The sequence below is a fragment of the Rhinolophus hipposideros genome, assembly GCF_964194185.1.
Source record: "Rhinolophus hipposideros genome assembly, chromosome: 4".
NCBI classification, from domain to species: domain Eukaryota; kingdom Metazoa; phylum Chordata; class Mammalia; order Chiroptera; family Rhinolophidae; genus Rhinolophus; species Rhinolophus hipposideros.
The window spans coordinates 54,955,231-54,979,313 of NC_138050.1; the positions used below are offsets into that span (position 1 = coordinate 54,955,231).

Genomic DNA, 24,083 nt, shown 5'->3' on the forward strand with positions numbered 1-24,083 from the left:
ATGAAAAAGTATGTATGTATGTACGTACATATGTATCTCTCTCTCTCACATGTATACACACACACACACACACACACACACGTATATATATATATATATACGTGTGTGTGTGTGTGTGTGTGTGTGTGTATATCTCCCTTCCCCATCCATCTATCTGATTGAACTATACATATACTATTCTCTAGCTGCTTTTTATATTTATCAATATGTCTTGGACATATTTGCGTATCTGTCATAGCTGAATATTTTTTAAACTTTTTATTACAATATAGTTGGCATAAAATATTAGTTTCAATTATACAACGTTGTGATTTGACACTCGTATATACCTTACAGTGTGACCATAATCAGTCTAGTAACCACCTGTCATTATGTAGTTATTATGATATTATTGTCATATTCCCTATGTTGTACACTACAGTCCCATTGTTTATTTATTTTATAATTGAAAGTTTGTACTTCTTATTCACCCATCCTCCCACACCCTCCTCTCTGGCAACTATCAGTTTGTTCTCTGTACCTATGGGTCTGTTTCTGTTTTGCTTAGTTTATTCATTTGTTTTGTTTTCAGGTTCCACATATAAGAAAAATTATACGTTGTCTTTCTCTGACTTATTTCACCTAGAATAATACCCTCTAGGGCCATCCATGTTGTTGTAAATGTAAGATTTCATTCTTTTTTCTAGCTGAGTAACATTTCATTGTGTGTGTGTGTGTATTATAAATAATGCTGCAATGAATATAGGGGTACATATATCTTTTCAAATGAATGTTTTTGCTTTCTTCAGATAAATACACTCAAGAGGAATTGCTGAGTCATATGGCAGTTCTACTGTTTGAGAAGTCGCCATACTGTTTTCCATAGTGGCTATATCAATTTACAACCTAACCGACAGTGTACCATGCATTCTTTTTTTCCACACTCTCACCAACACTTATTATTTGTTGCTTTTTGATGATAGACATTCTGATGTGTGATGTGATATCTCACTGTGGTTTCAATTTGCCATTTCCTTGATGATTAGTGACATTGAGCACCTTTTCATATGTCTATTGGTGATCTGTGTGTCTTCTTTGGAGAAAAGTCTATTCAGACCCTCTGTGCATTTTTAATTGGATTGTTTGCATTTTTGAGGTTGAGTTGTATGAATCCCTTGTACACCAGGGATGCCAAAAAAAAAAAAGGTATATGAATACACCCTTTGATCAACTTTGCTCAAGCAGTAGTTTGCCATAATCAGAAGTGTCTGGATGGTGATAGTAGCCACTTTGAGTACCTCTTGTAATTGCAGAAGTCAAACGTGACTTGTATTCACATATTTTGTTATTGGTGCATATTGAGTATTATAATTTTAATAGTTTTTTTTTTTCCTTTCTTAAAATGTGTATACGTTTTTTGGCACTCTCTGTATTTTTTATATTAACCCCTCATCAGATATATCAGTTGCAAATAACTTTTCCCAGTAACTAGGTTGTCTTTTCATTTTGTCAGTGGTTTCCTTTACTGTGTAGAAACTGCTTAGTTTGATATAGTCCCAGTTATTTATTTTTGCTTTTGTTGCCCTTACCCAAGTAGCTCAATATTTTTAATAGCTGCATGGAATTCCACTGCTTAAATCACTAGACTACACCAGGTAAAAGAAAGAATATTTCTAGTGTATTTCACTTAAGCTTCACTATGGTCTGCTGCTGTCAAAGGACCAAATTAAAAGAATTTGCATTTCACCTTCCATTCAACAGGGTTTTATCAGCAACAGAAGCTCCTCCTCCTCAATAGCTCATTTATTAAAGGCCATGAAGTAAAACCCTGGGTAGCACTTTAGCAAAGCTTATGTGATTCTGTTTTCAACTCCATAAATATCATACTTTTTTAAAAGAATAAGGGGATAGGAGGGATAGTAGAAGAGGGTAAAAGGGGTCAAATATATGGTGATGGAAAGAGAACTGACTCTGGGTAGTGAGAACACAATGTGATACATAGATGATCTATTACAGAATCGTACACTTGAAAACTATGTAATTTTACTAACCATTAAGTTTTAATTAAAAAAAAAAAGTTTAATCTGAGTTTCCATCCGTATTATCCTCATGAGACTAAACTCTTGGGTACTGATACTTTTACTTGTTGTCAGTATTTTCTCTCTGTCTCTAACAGTACCTGACACCTGCCTTATCTTTGATACATGAATTACTTAATGAAGCATAGGTAAACAGACAAATTTCAAAGTCTGTTGAAAATTTATTTTAAAAAAGATAGAACCAAACATTTTATTTGCCAAAAAATACTAAACCTTTTTAAAAAAGCCTTATGTTTCTCAAGTATCTATCTGTAATAAAGTAGGAATTGTTCATCTCCAACATAAAAGTTATTGTGGCACTTCTTAAGAGAACTGTCCCACAAAAATCTACACTTAAGAGTCAGGTACTCAATGAATAATAATTGAGTTAAATAAATGAAACTCTGGGAAATCATAACAATATCTACAGCTTATTCTGGATGCCCCACAGACACAAATGCCGCTTTTTTCTCAAAGATACTGATCTAAGAATATTTAATTAGAGCTTCGGTGCTGATAAGCATAGGCTTCCAATGTGGAATGCCTAAAAGGTAGGGCGAACTGCACAGCAACCTACTTACATGTGACATTTTCAATGGCTAAATTGCCTTTTTCAGTATCTAAGTCATTTTGAAACCCTGTAATTTTGTCTCTCTGGCAACCTGCAATTTTTGATTTGTTTTTATTTACTCAGTAACTCCAGGAAAAGGAGACTCAGCACTGAGCTCATAACCTCCAGCACTCACTATCCTTTTCTTATATCTATTTCAGTTCCCATCTTTCTCGTCATCTTTACCTCGCAACCTATGGCTAACAGTATAAAAACAAAATATATCTGCGTTGGATCGAGAGTTAGTAAAGTGTTTCTCATCTACCTTATCACTTTAATCTTCTCATTTTGATCCTTAAAGAATGTAGATAAGTTTTATTGACATTTATATGAGCGGGGCCACAGGCTGAGTATAATAATAAAGTTCACTGAAGCAATAAAGAAAACTTATAAATGTAAGAGACTGATTGCCTAATACTCTGTAATTGATACAATACTCTCTTGCTTATTTGTTGAATACTATTCATTTTCAAAAGCATCTTCTTTAAGGCAGAGACTCTAACTCCATTTGCTGAAGATTATTTACAAACTGTAATGAAAATAATTTTAAAATACTAATTTATTATTATCCACACGTTAATTTAAAACACATCATTTTGCTGATCATTTGTCAAATGTACATTTTGCTACTGAATTTTGAGCTCATAAGCGATTCTCCTTTTCCTTAGGGTCACCACACTTGCACTGGTCATTACAATTCTTACCAGATGGAGCAAAGACCTTCCTGAGGAAACCGGAGTGTGGGGGTCTGCTCCCTCCTTCAGGAGTCGAAGTGCTGAAAGAATGAAAGAGGAGAAGGGAGTTAGAGCACATCTCTCTTCCACACCCTGAATTAAATGTTGTAGCATTTCATTGATATTTAAAATGCAAACAACCATGAAAGCCAAAGAAGACACCTTAATTGCCATTTGACCGTATTTCTTGTATTTACAATTTGCAGCATTTCTCTTCACACTGAAACTTATCCCATGATTTGTCAATGTAATCACCTATTACAGCCATGCAAATTATTCAAAATGGGGAACAAATTTTTACAGTTTATTGTTTCAAAGCGCCTAGTTTATATATCCTTTATAGAACAAAAAATAAATTTAAAGAAATTAGTTCACTAGGTTAATATAGGTATCAGTTTCCTTAATTTTTAGTTTTTTAAACTCATTAGGACCCATTGGCTTACAACAATAAAAGTTGACATTTGGAACATTAAACTTCTATTCATGTCATTACCCCTTGGCAGTGCTTATGCCAATTCTCAAAAAGCACTATGGGAAAAAGCCTTTTACATCTAAATTACTAATGTCAAATAGATAAAAAACATATGCCAATTTTCAGAATAAATACACAGTTGGAAGGTGACCTATGTTTCCATTTGAACAGCAAAGATTAATTAGTACCGTGTTTCCCTGAAAATAAGACTTAGCCAGACCATCAGCTCTAATGCATCTTTTGGACCAAAAATTAATATAAGACCCGGTCTTATTTTACTATAAGACCAGGTATAATATAATATAATGTAATGTAATATAATAAAACATAATATGAGACTGGGTCTTACATTAATTTTTGCTCCAAAAGACACATTAGAGCTGATTGTCTGGCTAGGTCTTATTTTCAGGGAAACACGGTAGGTACATGGAATGCCACAGGCATTAGGAAATTGATAGTATTACATTGTCTGCCTCTTACAGTGGCTGTAAGACTAGCCTTATACAGAGGTTCATCAATTCCCCAAAGTGCTATAATGGTTTCCATGGCTAATAGCAGTATAATTTTAATGAAAAGCCATTAATGCATTTTCCACAAAAATATGACTAAAGCAACAAAAATATGACTAAATCCCATTATGACACAGAACTGCACAAAATGGTTCAGATTCAAACTCATACTTCCCTGAGCATATTGTCTTTCCTTTATATTTTTCTGTCATTGGAATATTACCTGAATGAACCTTTTTTTCAATGGCACGCGAAATCTTTCATGTATCCCCATATCTAGTCTGTTACCATCTTCCCCAATTCTAATTGCATATCACAGAAGGTGTCATGGGTCTTGGCCGACACCATTAGTCCTGCACAGTTTCCTCTCGGGGAAGGCCATCTCTTCGATAATGTGTGCAATAGGTATGAAGAGGGAGGCAGATCAGCCCCTCCGACATGGAGGTAATGTGGTGAGAGTAAAGACAGCCCACACCCAGACCACTATGCTCTCCATACTGCCTGCCCTAAAACCAGAGTTCCCTTTGTCCAAATCTCTCTCCCCAGGGAAGCCAAACACATTTCCCATTCTACCTGAACAATGGCAATACTTGGTTGGACTCTTTGATCTTACACCTGTTTACTCCAGTTCTCCCCCAGAAAGCAGTTTCTAAATAGAAGTGTGTTCACATATACTCATTTACTATATAACTTTCCTTTGATAATATTTTTCCTTCAATTAAAAATTTCTTTTCATAACCTGAATTCTCCTAATGTTGGTAGTTCGCTACAAAAATTTCTCTATAGGATCAACTATAACCTGACATCACGTGGTACATCTACTTGCTGACTTGGGTATCTTCCTTCTCTGCCTTTAGGAGAAAAATTCCGGAAGGCAAGGTCCTTGAAAGTTAAGGCCTTGGAAGAAATATCAATAATTCAAGAGACACTGATGACACCAACTTACTGGCAAAAAGCAGCAATGATTTGAAACAGCTTCTAATGAAAATGAAAGAAGAAAGCAGGACTGTATCTGAACATCAAGAAGACAAAAATCAGAAGCAATATGAAACTTTAAGGTAGACATTGAAGACACTGAAATTGTTAAAGATTTTGTCCAACTTGCTTCAGTCATGAGTTCAAATGGACACTGCAGCCAAGAAATCAAGAGAAGGCTGAGATTTAGAAGAGCAGCCATGGAAGAATTAGGAAAGATCACCAAGAGCAAAGATGTGTCATCAGAGACCAAGGTTAGGACAATCCACACCTTCATATTCCCAATTATTATGTACAGATGTGAAAGTTGGACAGTAAAGAAGACTGATAGATGTCTTTTTCCTTTGAAATATGATGGTAGAGAGCTCTATGGATACCCTGGACCACCAGAAAGATGAACAAGCGGGTCCTAGAGCAAAAATAAACCTGAAATATCACTGGAGGCAAAAATGACAAAATTGAAGCTGTCCTACTTAGGACACATCATAAGAAGGCAGGGTTCTGTGGAAAACTGAATAATGCTCGGGAAAATAGAAGACAGCAGGAAAAGAGAAAGACCAAATATGAGATGGATTGACTCCATAAAAGAAACCATGGACGTGAGTCTCCAGGAGTTGAGCAGTGAGGACAGGACGTGGTGGACATCACTCATTCATATGATCCCAGGAGTTGGATCCAACTCAATGGCTTATAACACACAGTAAGATCCTTGCCTTTCTCTTCTTCACTGCTCTGAGAAACACCCTGTTGCGTGGTATGTACATGCTCTTTCTTGCTGTATTTCTCCACGTCTCTCTCCACATATAATAAATGAATGTACTTCTTGTTCCTTCACATGCTTTTTACCTTTAATTTTAAGAAGTATTCAAGACAACAGAAAGTTCATTAAATACGTTTATCAATGGTTTCCTGTAAAGATATACAGCACTCTCATCCTAACAAGTATTTGTTTAGCAAACGAAATTATTCATCTTGAATTAACTAATATCAACACTTTATAGTCTTTATAGCAAAGCATTTGTACAAGTGTGATCTCACTACAAATATAGCGTGAGGCAGATTATATTGTTAGTTAAAACATTCATAAAACGCCATCATATTTTTACATACAATCCACCATGCACATGTGTAGTGAATTACACATAATAGGAATCAGTCATACACTGGTCTTGAGGTTCGACAGATTTAATTAAGTAGAAGGTCTGCTAAACTTCTCCATGCCTCGGGTTTCTGTCAGTAAACGAATGAACAATCATTAGACTCATGTCATAGAGGTATTACAAGAATTAAATGAGGCAAAATATGTATCATGCTTATCATGTCTCCCAGCACTTGGTAAAAATCACTAAATGATTTCCATTCGTATAATTGCTGCATCATAAAACCCCATAATAATAATAATATGTCATAAAATCCATATTCAAGGTTTATTGTAAATTTTCTCAACCCTCTGATTATTAAATGTTGAATTTAAGTATAGAATACAAGCAATGCAAATTTAGCAATATTCACTTGAAGGATGAGTGAGCAATTTATCATGCAGGAAAAGGGAGTGAAAGGACAACGTATAGGGCAACAGAAGAATGATGAGCAGCGGGCAGTGAACAGTCCCTTAGGAGGGGAAATTGGGGAATGGCTTGGAGCAATGCACTGCGGAGAATGACGTACACCACACTGCAAATTTGGAAGTCATTTTGTCGCCAACCAGGAGGACCACGGCATTTTAAGCAAAGGAGGAAAAGATTCATTAGATAAGTGCTATGGACTGAATGTTTGCATCCCACAAAAATTCATATCTTGAAGCCTAATCCCCAATGTGATGTTATTAAGAAGAGGAGCCTTTGGGAGATAATTAGGAGGCAATGAGGGAGGTCATGAAGATGGAGGCCATTAGTTCCCTTAAAAGGAGATGGAGCGTCCAGAGCTCTCTCTCTGGGCCATGTGAGGACAGAATGAGAGGACATCCATCTGTAAACCAGGAAGCTGATCATCACCAGGAGCCAAATCTGCTGGAGTCTCGCTCTTGAGATTCCAAGCCTCCAGAACTATGAGAAATAAATGTTTGTTTTAGATCCCCAGTCTACAGTGGATTTGTCCCAGTGGTCTGAGGTAAGACAATAACAGAAATCACCACGGAGGCGATGGGGTATCTTGCTCCTACTTTCCATTTAAATTCTGCATGGAGATTCAGGATCACCCACGGGGTGGTGGCTACAGTGAGAATGCATGGCATTGTGCTGAGATTAAGAAGGGGCTCTGTTCTGTTGATGGTTTCTTTTGCTGTGCAGAAGGTTTTTAGTTTGATATAGCCCCATTCATTTATTTTAGTTTTTACTTCCCTTGCCTTTGAGGTCAAATTCACAAAATCCTCTGTGAAGTCAACATCCGTAACTTTAGTACCTATGCTTTCTTAGTAGTAAACACACAATGTGATATATAATTGATATATTACAGAATTGTACACTTGAAACCTATGTAATTTTACTAACCATTGTCACCTCAGTAAAATTAATTTTTAAAAAAGGAATGGATTAATCAGCCTCGGATTTAATAGAATCAGAGGCACATTGCAGAGGGGACTAAGGCAGCACCAACAGCCAACATAAGGCTGAGCCACCAAGTCCAAGGAAACCAGTTTACAAGATGCAGAACATGAATGGGTAACCTCCACAGGAGCAGGATGGGCCACAGACATGTGCTGGGAATGCTCAAGGACAAATCGAGATGTCAAGATGGATCGATGGGTGGATGAGCGCATGGATGGACGGATGGATGGAGTGATGGATAGATAGGTAAGTGTTTATGAATTCATTACACATTTTACTGATATAAAGGGGGTGTAGCTTACAATTTACAAATAATAATTGAATATACAATACTCATTATTATAAATACCATATAGCCAATTAATTGTCACAGAATGGTTTTGATGACTTTTACCGAACCCTTGTATCCACAGACAATCTATGGTTAAGATTAATAAATGTGACCTTGACGTATTGGTTGATATTTTCATTGACATTAATGACTAAGAACCAGGGGTCGGGAAACTATGGGAAGCAGGCCAAGTCCAGCCCTGGCCTGTTTCTGTACAGCCTTTGAACTAAGAATGAATTTTACATTTTTAAAGGGTATGTAAGGAAAAAAATAAAATAAATAAAAAAACAAAACAGAATCCAAGAAGAATGTGCAAAACAGACTTTTTGTGGCCCCTAAAGTTTAAAATATTTACTATCTGGCCCTTTACAGGAAAAGTTTCCTGACTCCTGAGTAAGATTAAAGTGAAACAATGAAGTATGTCAGAACATTACTCATTTATCAATGACCTGAGTGACATCTTTGATGAAGATAATAGGTTTTGATAATGTAATCATATTTCATCACATTTGTGCTGTTCACACCATAGTGGCAATGACACATTTTTAAATATAGACTGCATCATTAATATTTACTCCATCCTTTCATCAATTCTAAACAACCAGTAGACAATAAATCAAGCTCTGATTTGTAGCAGTTACAATTTCTGTGGTATACTTCTCCCACCATGCTTGATTTCAAGCTACCAATGTGATGTCACTGAACCCATAGTCAGGAACAGATGTGACATAGCTCACAACTATGTGACATTTCCATCATACAAACACAATAGATGTAATAACTTCAAGAGCACAAATGAGAGAAAAGGGCAGTAAACTAATTAGGAATTGGAGAGCTTTCAGTATTTGTTACTTTTGTTTTTAATAACATCCACTTAGTTGTAAGTTCATATGCTTTAGTTTGTAATAGAAGCTTTGTTTTAACAATTTCACAATCAACTCACTAATTCCTGAAATTTGGACAATTGGCTCTCAGGGGCTGTAGGGTAAGCTCCAGGATATCTCAGGGTGCGGCCTCCAGATGGATGAGGAACATTGTCCAAGAATGTCCAGGGATAATAAGGACACTATACCCAAGAACGTCCCTACCACAGTGACAGAGATGAATAAGCCCCAGCCCTCCCTTCATTTGACATCAGCCTACAGAGAGAAGGATGGGGATAATTTGAGCAATTTTTTTTTCCTTAGAAAGAACTATTTTCTGAAACGGCTGTTCACATAATCAGATAGAACTGAATCAGAACTATTGATGGGCTATTGACTGGTTTGCCCCTGGATGCTACGGGAGGTGACCCAACATTAAGATAAAATCAACTACTAATAACAAAAACAAACCATGTTCTTCACATACCATGTTTCCCCAAAAATGAGACCTAGTCAGACAATCAGCTCTAATGTGTCTTTTGGAGCAAAAATTAATATAAGACTGGTATTATATTATATTATATTATATTATATTATATTATATTACATTATATTATATATATTGTATTGTATTGTATTATATTATATTATAATATATTATATTATACAGAACTGGTCTTATATTATATTAGACCTGGTCTTAAATTATAGTACAATAAGACCAGGTCCTATATTAATTTTTGCTCAAAAAGACGCATTAGAGCTGATTGTCCGGCTAGGTTTTATTTTCATGGAAACACAGTACATAAATTGCAGAGTGAGCTAAATTCTATGCCTTTGCTAAGGGTTAAAAACCAGATATGGTAAGGAACCTAGTTATAAAAATATTATGGAGAAAACACAATTTGCATAATTCATTTATAACAAAGAATTTTGAAAAAGAAGGGGGCACATTTTTATAAAACTAACATACACTGAGCACTTTATGTACTTAGGGTCTGACACAGCTTTGAGTACTTCAAATATAATAATTACTTTATCTCAACTCTACAATGTAGATACTATAATGGTCACTATTTTACTGATAAGGACACTGAGGCTCTGATCGATTATGTAATGTCTTAAGCCACACAGTAGGTCGGTGCATCTAGAACTGAAGTGTGCACAGTAGGACTCCAAGGACTGTGTTCTTCACCAAGAAAAGCAGTAGGACATTTGACCTCTCACATCACAAAACAGTTGAAGGTCACCCCTCAACTATGAAACAACAGGAATCAAAATCCATTTGAATGTCCTCAAAATTACTAGCTTTGTGGGAAATTGCCCAGATTTACGTTAAAACACTTTGTCCAAAAAAGATATGGGTTCATAGCAACCTTATAACAACATGCTTCAAATCACCGCCAGTCAAGTGAAAGGGCACCACTACTTGGAGTCTTTCTGTTACAATAAAATCTGTAAGGAAACAGCCAAAGGAAAAACTGCCATCTGGGGACCAAACAGAATAATGAAGCCTAGGTTTCCTTTTATAGTGTTACTGCTTGGAACTGATTCAGCATGTACTGTATATTTGTGGCTTCATCATCAAGCTGCCACAGAGCTCCATCGAGATGATTTGATATTTAAAAAGAAACATTCAGTCTCCAAATTTCAGCTATTGGGGTAAAAACGACTAAAATACATCACAAAATTTTGCTAAGTAGCTTTACTGGAACAGGCAGTTGTCCCCACTGAATGTCCCCCACCATCACCAACAATAACCAAACCCAATGATCCACCTGGTAATCAGCATTTATTTTAAGTCTCTAGATATCACCATGGTTTACCTGTGTTGATGACAGATAGCATATTAGTGACAGCTACTTGAGGATAATAAATGCTTTGGCATCATAGGAACCGTTGTGGCCATTTGATTGCGTAGCAATCTCATATAATTCTCATGATGATAGAGGGTCTGCAGTCATAAAGGTTTTACATTTAACATCAGAGAGAAAAGAGGAAAAGAAAACATAGTCATGGGTTCTAAATTTTGTCCTAGTACAAGCTGTGCAAAAGGCATTTTCTAGAGAGAGGAAAAAGGCAATAATATACACTAAAATGTTAGCAATTGATAAACCTGGTTGAAAGGTATATGGGAGTCCTTTGTATTGTTTTCCCAACTTTTCTGTAAGTTTGATTTTATTTCTAAATAGAAAGTTACAATGAATAACCGGGGTGGAAAATAATCAAGCCAGTGCCATTTTCTTCTGAAATGATATAGAAACAACAATGTGAAGTCTTTTAAAAATGTAGATGTTAGAATTTTTATAACAGTTGATAGTCCTCTAAGAAATGCTTTCAATGGCATATCCTATCTCCTCACCATGTGAATAAAGAAGGAAAGCATACAGCAGGGATATAGAAATTACTTTATCAACACCACAAAAATATCTATTTGCACAGGATGCTGGTAACATACAGATTTCCTGCCCTACATAGAACACAAATTTTAAGCCAATAAACTTTAATTTAAAAAAAAAAGTCTATGAATGATTTAAGGATTTTTTAAAAATAGATTTTCCTAGTTTTATACTTCTCAATCTATCTTTCACTATTGTCCACCCCTTCCCAGACAATCTCCACCATGAAATTGGAATACCGCATTCTGTATATCTCCTTATGCATTGTGGCCCCATGTAAGGCAACAAATCATTGTTAAAGCTAAAATTTTTCTCCCCCAAGAACCAACTTTTCCACCTTTGGGGGCTACTTCTGTCCTTTTTGGAATCATACCTTATTCCTGCTTTCAGTTACTCTGATTCAGTAATTTCGAGATGTGACCTAAAACTATGTATTTTTTAAAAAAACACTCCAGGAGATTCTGATGCAAATGCCCACTGAAGACATTATGAGAAAAAGTGCTAGGATTTTACAAACTCAGAAAATTACCAACGAATGCCTCTCTTGGAACAATAGAACTAGTAGGGGCCAACTTATCAATTCATAGTAGATCTTATCCCAGTATTTGCCATTGAGAATTTGGCCCCTACTGCTGCATGTACCACAGTATCCCTGAGAACACACAATTTATTCTCAATAAATACATAGGTAGCGAAATTCAGCAGACCCGAACCTTGGTTTAGTGGGGTAATCTGAGAGGAGAGGGTCCAGTCTTTGCAGATGGTAAGGCTTCAGGCCAGAACACATCCTAAGCCCCGGGCAATGATTTTCAACCCTCATTAAGCTAGAACAGCTAGTGGAACTTACACACACACACACAAAATATGTTCAGGTTCTATCACCAAATTCTCAAATTCAGTTTAGTCAAGTCTGTGGCCTGCTAGCCACGTTTTTAAGGTCAAGCCTCATTGGTGATTATAATATTGGGAAGGGTGGGCAGCAGTGGAAATTAGTATCCAAAGGGCTATTTAGCTTGTGTCCATGCCAGCCGGGCAATGGTCATAGCGGGTCTAATAAGTTTTGAAGCTCACAGTGAGTGTCTGCCTGAAATCTATATTCAGGTGAGTGGCTCAGTCACACCTTACGTGGTTGCTTCTGGTTTGGATCAGGTCCACATGCATCAACGGGACACTCAAAGGTGCTACTCTATTAGCCACTCTTCTGGAAAACGAGACCTGTGAAGTTGTGGTATGGGATCAGAGCTGCATTAGGGTTCCAAACTTAGCAAAGGAACTACAGGCTAACCAGAACTAAAGGTGCACCAGAGAATCAAGTGGGCTAAGACCACCTTAGCCACACTGACCTACCAGGCTTTGAGAAGTTAAGGCTAATTTCATATTACTGTGCACGGGTTTAAGATTTCTGCTTTGCTACCCAACTTGGTCACAACTGGATCTGACTAAAGCATGGAGGTGTTGAGCCTGGGGGCCAAGAGCCCCACTGCCAGGCTGACTCAAATTTCCAATCCCAACCCAGCTGTGCAGCTATGACTAATGCAGCGGAAATCCACTGAGTGTCTTTTATGCTAAGCACTATCTTAGACATTGGAGGTGTGACAGGGAAAAATTTTTGTTTAAATCTTGCCTTCATAGAGTTTATAATCTAGTGGACTGCTAGTGGAGAACATAGATGACAAACAAGTGGTTACCAGAGGGTAAGGGGGGAGAGGAGATAGTAGAAGAGGGTAAAAGGGGTCAAATATATGGTGACTGAAAGAGAACTGACTCTGGATAGTGAGCACATAATGTAACATATGGATGACGTATTACAGAATTGTACATGTGAACTATGTAATTTAACTAACCATTGTTACCCCAATAAATTTAATTTAAAAAATAATAATTATGTAGTAGAGGAATTTGTAATTCTCGAATCAGTGGCTAAATATACTGAATCTGGTTTTGAAAATCATTTGCCATTTATATCTTCATATGATTCTTGTAACCCATTTCCTCCTCTTCCCTTTCAAGGACCTCACTGATATGTAGCTGGAAAGATATTCAAAAAAGGCTATAATTAAAGTCACCTGTTCTATAGAATTTCTAACATATATTATTGTGGTATATATGACTGTTTGGTATAAGAAATGGCCTCTGTACCTAAACAAATTCTAAATCATTAACGCTGCAAATATTCTAGAACAGACCCAAAGTGACAGTTTCATGACAGCATAAATTTAACTGCATCATACTTCTTTAGACCTTCATGCAGGAATAGTAAATCCATAATGCATACAGTATAAATATATGCTTCACTTTTTATTATCTCTCTATATAATGCACTGTCAATTTATGTTATATAACTTTAAAAGGCTTTTTTTGTATGCCACTGCATTGCACTAACATCTTTGCAGGAAATCAGAGATGTGTATATGTGTAGGCTTCATTCTGAACTCTTATTTTTTCATCTACTTGTTCAGTTTTTGATAAACCATAATTGCACATTTTTGCAATTTTATTGTATTTCATTTCATAATAAAGGATTATATTGAAAAATTTGCTATATTACTGTTAAAATAATGAGTACTAACATTTCAAAATCTTGGTTACTAAGTAATAACTATTCTTTGGTAAATTGACTGATTACAACTAATATCAGTGAACAAAAACACCTACCGGAGGGAGAAAAGGGGACATGAGATGGTAAACTGCTCCTTCATTTCCCAGGATTTTTCTTATGAAGAAAGCCATAATGCATCCCTATCAAAACTCCTTTTCTTTTGGCAGAAAAAGGAAAAGCTGACCCTAAAATTCACATGGAATTACAGGAGATCATGAATGGCCATAACAATCTTGGAAAAAAAAGAAAAAGAAAAAAGAAATAAAATTGGAGGACTCACACTTTCTGGTTTCAGAACTCACTGCAAAGCTATAGTAATCAAAACAGTGTGGCACTGACATAGGCTAGATATATGCATCAATGAAATGGAAATAAAGAGTGTTAAATCCATAAAATAGAATATTATTCAACCATAAAAAGGAATGGAGTACATGCTACAACATGAATAAACATCAAAAAAACATGCTACCATGTTTCCCTGAAAATAAGACCTAACCAGAAAATAAGCCCTAGCATGATTTTTCAGGATGACATCCCCTGAACATAAGCCCCAATGAATCTTTTGCAGCAAAAATTAATATAAGACCCAGTTTTATTTTCGGGGAAACACGGTTAAGTGAAAGAAGTCAGACACAATAAGCTACATATTGTACAGTTTTACTTATATGAAATATCAAGAATAGCAAAATTTAAGGAGATGGCAAGCAGATTAGTGGTTGTCAGAGGCTGGGGTCAGGTGGGGAAAATGAAGTGACTGCTTACTGTGTATGGGATTTCTATTATGGGATTTCTATCTGGGGTGATGAAAATGTCTTAGAACTAGATAGCAGGGATGAGTGCACAAAACGGTGAATATGCTAATGCCACTGACTAGTGTACTTTAAGATAATTAAAATGGCAAGTTTTATTTTAGATGTAATTTATAAAAATAAAAAGCCATCATTCCCTTAACTGTGCTGTTCTTAAACTTTATAACCTTCTTAAAACCACATGTACTTTATTATAATTATTTTTTATAAAACTATATTTACACAAAATCTAATGTCAAATAATTTTATTTGTATAAATCCTACTTGTGCTTTTCAATAATTCTGAGGTAGGAAGGGAACAACTTTGGGGAATAATTAAGCCTTTCTACCTGTGTAATATTCATTTAGAATTTTTTTCTCCAGTGTGACAAAGCTATGTACGTTTAGCCCCTAGAATGACAAGTGAGACTAGTTTTGAATTCATAGTTTCTGGTCACACAGAATGACTCAATATAGCTGTCCACGTCCTGTCAGTGTTATGGACACCAGTTCTTACAGTTTTCAACTGAGCCTCAAATAAACCACATGCTCTTAGTTGTACCTCACCCTGCTATTTCCACAGTCCTATTTCAACCACTACCTTTCTTTTTGAGTCTCATTAATCAGTATATTTTTCTCTTTTATACTCAGACATATGCCCCATTAAGCATTTATAAATGTTATCCCCAGAGAAGCTCATGTAGAAAAATTTGCACCTTGTGATACATTAAGGAAGAGAGAAAAACTCTACCTTTCAGGAAATTACCAATTTCAGTTTCAATATTTGCCAGGAGCTTCTGCATTCAACAAAAACAAGTGAGCGCACCCCATCCCAGACCACTCATGACCACAGAAGTTGCCAGAAAAATTTATCAATGTTAGGTCTTCACATGAAAAAACTGCCCTACAAATACAAAATCAACAGTTTAAAATTCTTGGACATTGGATGCTTTATTTTAACTAAGCAATTTTCAGTTTATTTCTTAAACATTTTTTAAAATCCAATATTATGTGCTCCGACTTTCGCTGATGAATACCAAATGCCTCCTTCGGTCTCAGAAGTGCTGAGGACATTTCTGTTTGTAAAATTATAATCTTATTGTAATTGTAGGTTTTGATTAGTTTAGAAAAAGTCAAAGAAATATAAGGCGTGCATGATAGATATAATTCTTTAAAGAGTAGCTAGTAAAGAGAAATCTTACCCTAGTGCCCAAGTCTGATTTAGCTTAAATCTATATTGAGCATTTATATTTGACTCATGATGTTCTTTGTTTAAAATTTCATTATTGAATGTGAAGAGATGGTAAAAAAGAGTCAGAGGAAACGGTAAAATGAGTCAGGCTTGAGGGATATTTCAAACGTTGTTATTGGAAGTGGTATCTTTTAATCAACATAGAAATACTAAAAATAAATCTGTATTTGTCCTGAAAGGGGTGCTTCCTGTGTTGTCATCTACTCAACCTCTGAAACAAGATCTTGTCCATGTGGAGTGTGCTTTCCTAAAAGTTCAGAAATGTGACAATGGTAATAACCTCAGTGCTTTTTATATCCTATTTCTGTCCATCAAATATGGAACCAACTATTAGTGTGGACTGCAAAAGTCATGTCTCTATTTTTCTATACTACTCAGCCCAGACCATGCTGTTTTTCCGGTTATACTTATTATTTAAAAATAATATAATAGGCAAAGAATTGGTAGGCCACATACAGAACAATTTTGCTGTGAGGAATAAATGAAGTAGAGTCAAAACACTTTCCTGAGCTTCACGCGTATTTAGATTACCCAAGAGTCTCTTCTGTTGAACAGTTACCTGAAAATATGCAGAAAACAGAACTACGCCAACATGTTGTACACCTAGATATTGTAAACATTATAAGTCAACTCTAACTTGGACATGTGAAAAAACAAACTGAAAAGTCTGTTCAAATAATAAGTCGTTACTATCTTGTCATGTTAAACTAATCAGAACCTACGATTACAATAAGAATTATAATTCTACAAACAGAAGAGAATGGTGAGTCGGGAAATATAAAAATATTCAGTTACTTAATAGTGCAGTAGTGATTGGGGCTTTATGATACTTAGCAATGTGAAGAACTACTAACATATCTGAACTGAAACGCTCCTCTGCCCTTCAACTTTCAAACCTTTTCAGAATACGTCCTTTGGAGCTATGATGCTATCTACTAAATGGTGTTTTCTTTTTAAAAAGGAAAGGATTTCAAGAAATAGTTTAAATCTTTTCAGGAACATTGTAGATTACAAATATAGTTAATAACACAGAGGTGGAATGAGTTGACATTTGGTCACACTGGTGTTGTGTTACTCAAAATAGCACTGGAGGCAAAGTGTTATGGAAATCTCAGATTTGCTGCCAACTTGAAGAAAGAAACTTAAATAAAGTAATTAAATTACATTTATTCTATTTTAGGAGGACTTTGACCTTATGGAATCAGTTAAACACTTAACTATATTTAAATATACATTTTTACATTAAACTTATTAATCCAGTCGTCCCTCAATAAGTCCATGGCATGAAATAAAACTCCCTGTGGTTTCCAATGGTCTTCCTGCCCCATAGTATGCCCATCACTTGGGTGGTGATGCAGCAGCATGGTGGGTACCACACCACCCAGAGGAACTCAAAAAAATCCACAGGTGGATGGAATGTGTACTTTGAAAAAGAACTGTTAAGAAAATCTGATACAACTCGTTGTCCCTTCCTTACTTCAAGTCATCCAAAAAACTACAAATTGATTGTTCTGTTTCCAAATTAACCCATTGTCCACCCTTATTTGTTAAATAATCCTATCTCATTTTCTTAGATTATAAATTCTCTACCATGTATTTATTTCTAATAAACACCATTTTATAATAGTTACTTAAACAACGTGCAGAATTTCTGATTGACCCATATATTGCTCATCATTGCTTCAGTTTTGTCTGCTGTATTTGAACCTGAGCTCCTCAGGTTATGAGAAATTTCATTTTTGTACTACAGTAAAACTTTTATTTTTAAATCATCAAAAAATGTTTTAGATTATCATCTATATATATATACCCAAAGTTATAAAAAAGGGGATTAATAATAAAATTTCTCTAGGGATTCTATATGTGTAATAAAAAAAAACATTTAAGCCCCAAACTAAGAAAAATATAGTATTTTTTATTTGTATCAGATCAAAAAGACTTAGCAACTTTGAAGCGTTTAATACATTGGAAGCTACAGTCTAGAGTATAGCTGACGATGAAGATAGGCAGCTAGCCAGAGATTAAAGAAAGGATTAAAAACTGAGTTAAAAGGCAACAGACAAGTGACATCCCTACAGGAATTAGGAACTGAGATGACAATAGCGAGGCAATGAGATGTAGTGATAGAGGAAATGTAAAATGGTATAACAGTTGAGCCAAGTGATAGAACTACCAGATTACCACAGAGAAGATAAAGAAATAGATGTTCCATCAGCAAGGTCAACCAGAAATTACAATAGACAAAAATGGAATAAAGCTTTAGGTTAAAGCCTCTCACATACAAAAGCCCAAACGTACGTGGTATTTTACCGCATGATTTCGTGATTGGGACCATGTGAGTGTGAGAGAAAGAGAGATCCAGTATTTGGAGCAAATATGACTATCTAAATTTCCCTGATTATAGTCACTCCTAATTATCAGAGGAATTAGTTCAGGTAGTTCAATTTATAAATTGATGTTCTTATGTACAACAAAGTTTACAGAACATATCTGGAAAAATTTATGTAGAACACAGGTGATTGCATTCTATTATACAGATAAAACTTGGTTCAATAATTTCATATATTAAAATAATCCTTGGCATACATGTATAATATTCTATTCTTATCTAATTTGCCTATTCTTTCTTTTTTTTTTCTTTTTCCTCTCACAGGAGTTTTTGTTTAATCTTCTAACTTAATGAAACAAAGAGTATCTTTGAGTTGCTAGTTTTCAAGATAGGGTCTTTAAAGATATAATTAAGGTAAAATGAGGTCATTAGTGTGGGTCCTGATCCAATTGGATTGGTGCCCTTCTAAGAAGAGATTAGGACAAAACACAGGTGAGCCAAGGGCTGACCATGAGGGAACACAGCAAGGTGACCATCTGCAAGCCAAGGAGAGAGGCCCCAGAAGAAACCGAACCTGCTGACATCTTGATCTTGAATTTCTAGCCCTCAGAAGTGTGAAAAAATAAATCTCTGTTATTTGAACCACCCAGCTTGTGGTACTGTGTTATGGCAGTCCTAAGCAAACTAACACAACTGGTCACACCACCATTGTGTTCTGGAGGCTCTCCCAGCCCCCTCTGGGTCCTTCCCCTTTTCTCCTTACAAGAATTTCCCCCAAAATCTCTTGCACATCTCATTTTATTTTGCTGTCTGCTTTGAGGTGAAACCAAATTAACACAGGCTCCTTGAAATGAGAAATCAACCAAAATAAACGCATTACGGACTGGACAATGTCCTCCCAAAATTCATGTTACAGTCCTAAGCTCCAGTGTAACACTCTTAGGAGGTGATTAAGGTTAAAGGAGGTCATAAAGGTGGGGCCCTAATCCAATAGGCTTAGTATCCTTATAGGAAGAGACACCAGAAAGCTCTGCTATGGAGGACACGAGAGATGGCAGCTGTCTACAAGCCAGAAGAGGCCTCAGAAACAGATTTTGCTGGCACCTTGATGTGGAATTTCTGGCTCCCTCAACCATGAGAAAATTAATTTCTGTTGTTTAAGTCACTCAGTCTGTAGCACTCCATTATGGCAGCCCAAGAAGAGTAATACAATACCTTTCCTGCTTAAGACAATCCTACAAGGTGAAAAACAGGAAAAAAAAATCCCCACAAGTTGTACCTCATTGTCATCCAGTTCACATACCCTTTCTGTGTTTTTGAAGAAGGCAATCCATCTTAACTTTTCCCAAGTTTCAAACACATAAAGCATGTTACTCCTTATTGTTTTTCCAACTTGAAAAGGAAATTCAGGGATGGACACAGAGACCCTAAATTCTCAGGTTTGAGTCCAAGCCTTGTCTTTCTAAAATTCAAATTAGACATAAAATTGTGTTCATGATCTTCATTTTATCAGAATAAGGTAATCTTGTTTTCTTACAGAATTATTTTCAATTGACAAGGAAATAGAGGCAATTGTCAAATTTATGTTACCCCAGGGTATTCAAAATTAGCTTCTAGAACCACTCAGCTGGAGTAAACTGGAATTATAGCTTTTATATCATGCACCAATTCTGCATGAAGCGGCTCATTTATCAGACACAGATTTCTTGCTTGCAGATGCTTCCCAGGAGAGTGTGGTCATAGGTTGTAACGTGCAGGTATTTCCCTTTTTTATTTTTTTTTCCTATTTGCAGAAATTGCTTAATCAATCAGTAGTGCCCTGTGTTTCTTGTGCTCAGGGGCTACAACAGTGTAAGGAGGAAGAAAAGGAAAAGAGGTTTCTACTATGAGCCTATCACAAACAAGCAACTCTGCTTGGGACAGAAAGTAATTGAAGACATAATCCTGTCCTGAATTGTGTCGAAAAGATAAGACGTTTATATTAAGAATTATATTAGAAGGCAGTTATTAATAATTCTAGATCCATGGATAAATGCCTATGGGAGTACAGAGAAGTATTATTCTTTCAGCTTAGGAAATCAGGGAAGATTCCTGAAGGAGGAACTATTAATTCAGGCCTTGAAAAATGAATAGGATATAGACATTTTGAGATGGAGATAAGGATAAGAAACAGAATGAGGAAACACACATAGGGGCAGGAAGCCAACCTTTATATTCAAGGCATGGCAACATTTCTGTTAGACCAGATTCATCATGTTCCCCATAGGGATTACTGGGGCATTTGAGACAGGACAATTATTTTTGTTTGTCACTGTCCTATAGATTGTGCAGTGTTGAGCATCTCTGTCTTCTGGACAGAGAATTTCAGTGGAACCGATGAGTAAGTGTGACAAATCTGCCCAGCTGAAAACCACTAGTATCTAACTAAAACTCCAGCATGCATCAGATTCACATGGAGGGATTGCTGAAGCACAGATTCCTGGGCCCACTCCCAGAGTCTCTGATTTAGCAGTCTGGGGTGGGGTCCAGGAACCTACATTTCTAACCAGTTCCCAGATGAGGGCAATACTGCTCTCCTGGGACCACTATCTATGGTGCACAAAATAGAGAAACAGAAAGTACTCTTGGAATGATAAAATTATGGAGGCCCATGTATAGCAATTAGGTTACAGGAAAAAAGAGTCTCTGAAGATAAATGTGTAACTACATTCCAACTATTCCATTCAAAACTTAAAGAGAGAGAAACATAAAGCATCTGGATGGCTTTAGAAATCTCTTATGACCCTTATGCAGGTGGGTCAGGGAAAGCCTCTCTAATCATGTCACATTTGAGTAGAAAAAAGTAAATGAGTGATTGCTGCAGAATCCAGATCAAAATGTGCAAAAGGTTGTGAGGCAGGAGAAGGTGAAGCATTTTTGAGAAAAGGTGAAAAAATGCAGTGGCTCAGAAAGAGTGTGTGAGGGGAAAAATGGGAGATGAGATAAAAAAAATTGGCTGCAGTGGGGCAAGACGGGGGCAGACGTCACAGGGACAAGGGTTTCAGATGTCATCCCAAGTGAACCTAGAAGCCACTGGAAATGCATAAGCAAAGAAGGGCACTCAAAATGATTGAAGTGTTAGAAGGCTGCTGGAAAATAGAATGTAGGGGATAAGGTTAGAAGTAGGGTGATCCTGTAGGAGACTACTGCAATAATGCAGGCAAGAGATGGTGATGATTAGAGCAGAGCTTCCCAGCAGTGGTGGCAGGCTGTCGGGTTGTGAATGCAGTCAGAAGGAGAGCCGACAGAATGTGCTCATGGATCAAACGAAGGAGTGGGAGAGAAAGACAGGAGCCAAGGAAGACTCCAAGATGTTTGGCATGAACAACTGGGTAGAATAAAGTTACTCATTGAGTTGGAAAGATAGAAAAGAAGCCGGTCTTGTTGGAGAAAGCAAAGTATGAGTATGAGAGTGAGCGGGTTTGTACATGATGCCACGAGGATACGCTGTAGGGAAGTCTGACATTCAGGGAAGAGGTCCTGATGGGAAATAAAAATTGGGGTTTGCAGTATACACATGGCATGGGAAGGCTTTCTAGAGAGTTAGGGAAGATAGAAGAGAGCTCTACAGTCTCAGGATACTATGGTTTCCTGACTTTCAAAGTTTTACAAAGTTTGAAAAGCTGAGAAGTATCCTGCCAAGAAGCCAGAAGAAGGGACTGGTGAGGTAGATATGGAACCAAGGAGAGAGAAGGGGTCCAGAAGCTAGGTGAAGAGTCAGTTGAGAAGGGAGTCATGATCAAGGATGTCACATGCTGCTTCCAGTTGACTGTGATGGGGACAAAGAAATATCCCAAAAATTTGGCAACAGATCCTTCATAAGAGCAGGTAGTAGGTTTGGTGGAATCAGTGGGCAAAAGCCTGGTAAGAGTGTTTTCAAAGAGGCAATGAAGGAGAGAAATAGGACACAGTGTATATACACAACTTCTTCTAAGGTGTTTTTGTTTTTGTTTTTTAATGAAATGAAAGGGAGGCGGTTTGATTTAGTTTGGTTAGTTTTTACTTTGGGAAACATTACAGCATTTTTCTTCCATGGAAATGATTCATGTGCTGTGGATATTAAAGGGGCCAACTGGAAGAATGATGATCTTGAGGCCAGAGGGAGTGGGTCTAGTGGATGAATTTGAACTTTGTTGCCACTGTTTTTCTTTACAAAGCAGTATTTGTAAATTTCCAATTCCTAGAATTTTTCTGTGTATTGAAAAACCTCAGAAAAAAACTCTGATAATATATTCTGCTCGGTCCATTCTTACACACACTAAATGACTTCTCTGATCTTATAAGTGGCAAATCCACATTTTCCCTGTAAAGCATTTTACTTTGGCGTGTATTACAGTCATACTGTCAAAGACAAATATGAGCTACAGATTGTTTTGCTGCTGCCTTGGTGCATTAAGCAGCAGTCTGGGCCTCTGACAGATTGTGCCTTTTTCCTATGAAAATTACGAGTTATTATTTTTTTTTTCATAGACTGTTCTGAGCACAATATATCAGAAAACTCTTGGCTTATACCATCAGCAGCAATACCACCTAAAATTTGATGGATCAGAACCCTTAGCTGCAGCATTAATTCACTGAACTAAGATGTTCTTTTTTTTTTTTTCAGTTTCAGTTTAATCCAAACTTGAGAGTGCGCAGAGCAGAAATTACAGATTTCCTGTTTTGCCATCAATTCTTATTAGACATTGACCTTAGTCAGAACAGAGCAGGTCTAAGAAGTAACATCAGAGGGAACACAAAATTGAGACAGAGGAGTGTGACTATACAATCATGAGACAATATTTAATTGGACATATCAAAACCCACTACCTGCCTTCCTCTTCCCTAAAAAAAAAAAAAAAAAAGAAAGAAAGAAAGAAAGAAAGAAAGAAAGAAAGAAAGAAAGAAAGAAAGAAAGAAAGAAAGAAAGAAAGAAAGAAAGAAAGAAAAGAAAACCACTGGGGTTAACAAAAGAAAAAAAAAGTGCTTTTTAATCCGATATTTCCTTTACATGCATTTTCTTATATTCATGTAAGAAATGTGATGAAATAAAGTAATTAATGACACCTAAAAGATTAGTTTCTACCTTTATGCTCTTATTGCCATGTTGCTATTTTTCTGAATATCAGAAAATGCCTTAAATCCATGTCCAGGGGAAGGAAGTGGAGGGGGGGCAGTGTCCACATCAGGAAGTTCACAACTATATAGAGTGCTCACCTACAATTGAACACACTTCAGTAAGACCAACATCCCCTCTCTTATATTCCAACTCCTAAGCTCTCTGCGTAGCGCTCAAGATCTCTGCAGATCTATGCCAACCTACCCAATCTCAATCATATCCAAGAGTATCTGGAAGAGTACTCTTCCAGAACTCCTGTTTCATGACTCAGAAAAGACAAGATATGTCATTTCCTTTGTCCCCTTCACCTCCCACTCCATTTCAACCGCACTGTCTTGGCACCCATCTATCTTCTCCTAATATATAAAATACTGACTGCCTTTGTTTGCTGTTGTCATCTTTTCTTCTACCAGGCTGCAGAGACCGAGCTCTATTTCTCAGGGTGTCCCCAATACTTAGCCCAATGCTGGGCATGCATGAAA

The 24,083-nt window shown here is 36.6% G+C and overlaps 1 protein-coding gene across 5 annotated transcripts in view; it reads right to left on the minus strand.

Moving 5' to 3' along the window:
• The window catches only part of MYO16 (myosin XVI), a 562,776-nt gene that overhangs the window by 372,153 nt on the left and 166,540 nt on the right, over window positions 1-24,083 (minus strand). For all 5 annotated transcript variants that reach the window (XM_081047109.1, XM_081047110.1, XM_081047111.1 and 2 more), the window contains one exon: window positions 3,372-3,442. In XM_081047109.1, the coding sequence (XP_080903235.1) occupies window positions 3,372-3,442 (71 nt within the window). The remainder of the gene's footprint in view (window positions 1-3,371; window positions 3,443-24,083) is intronic.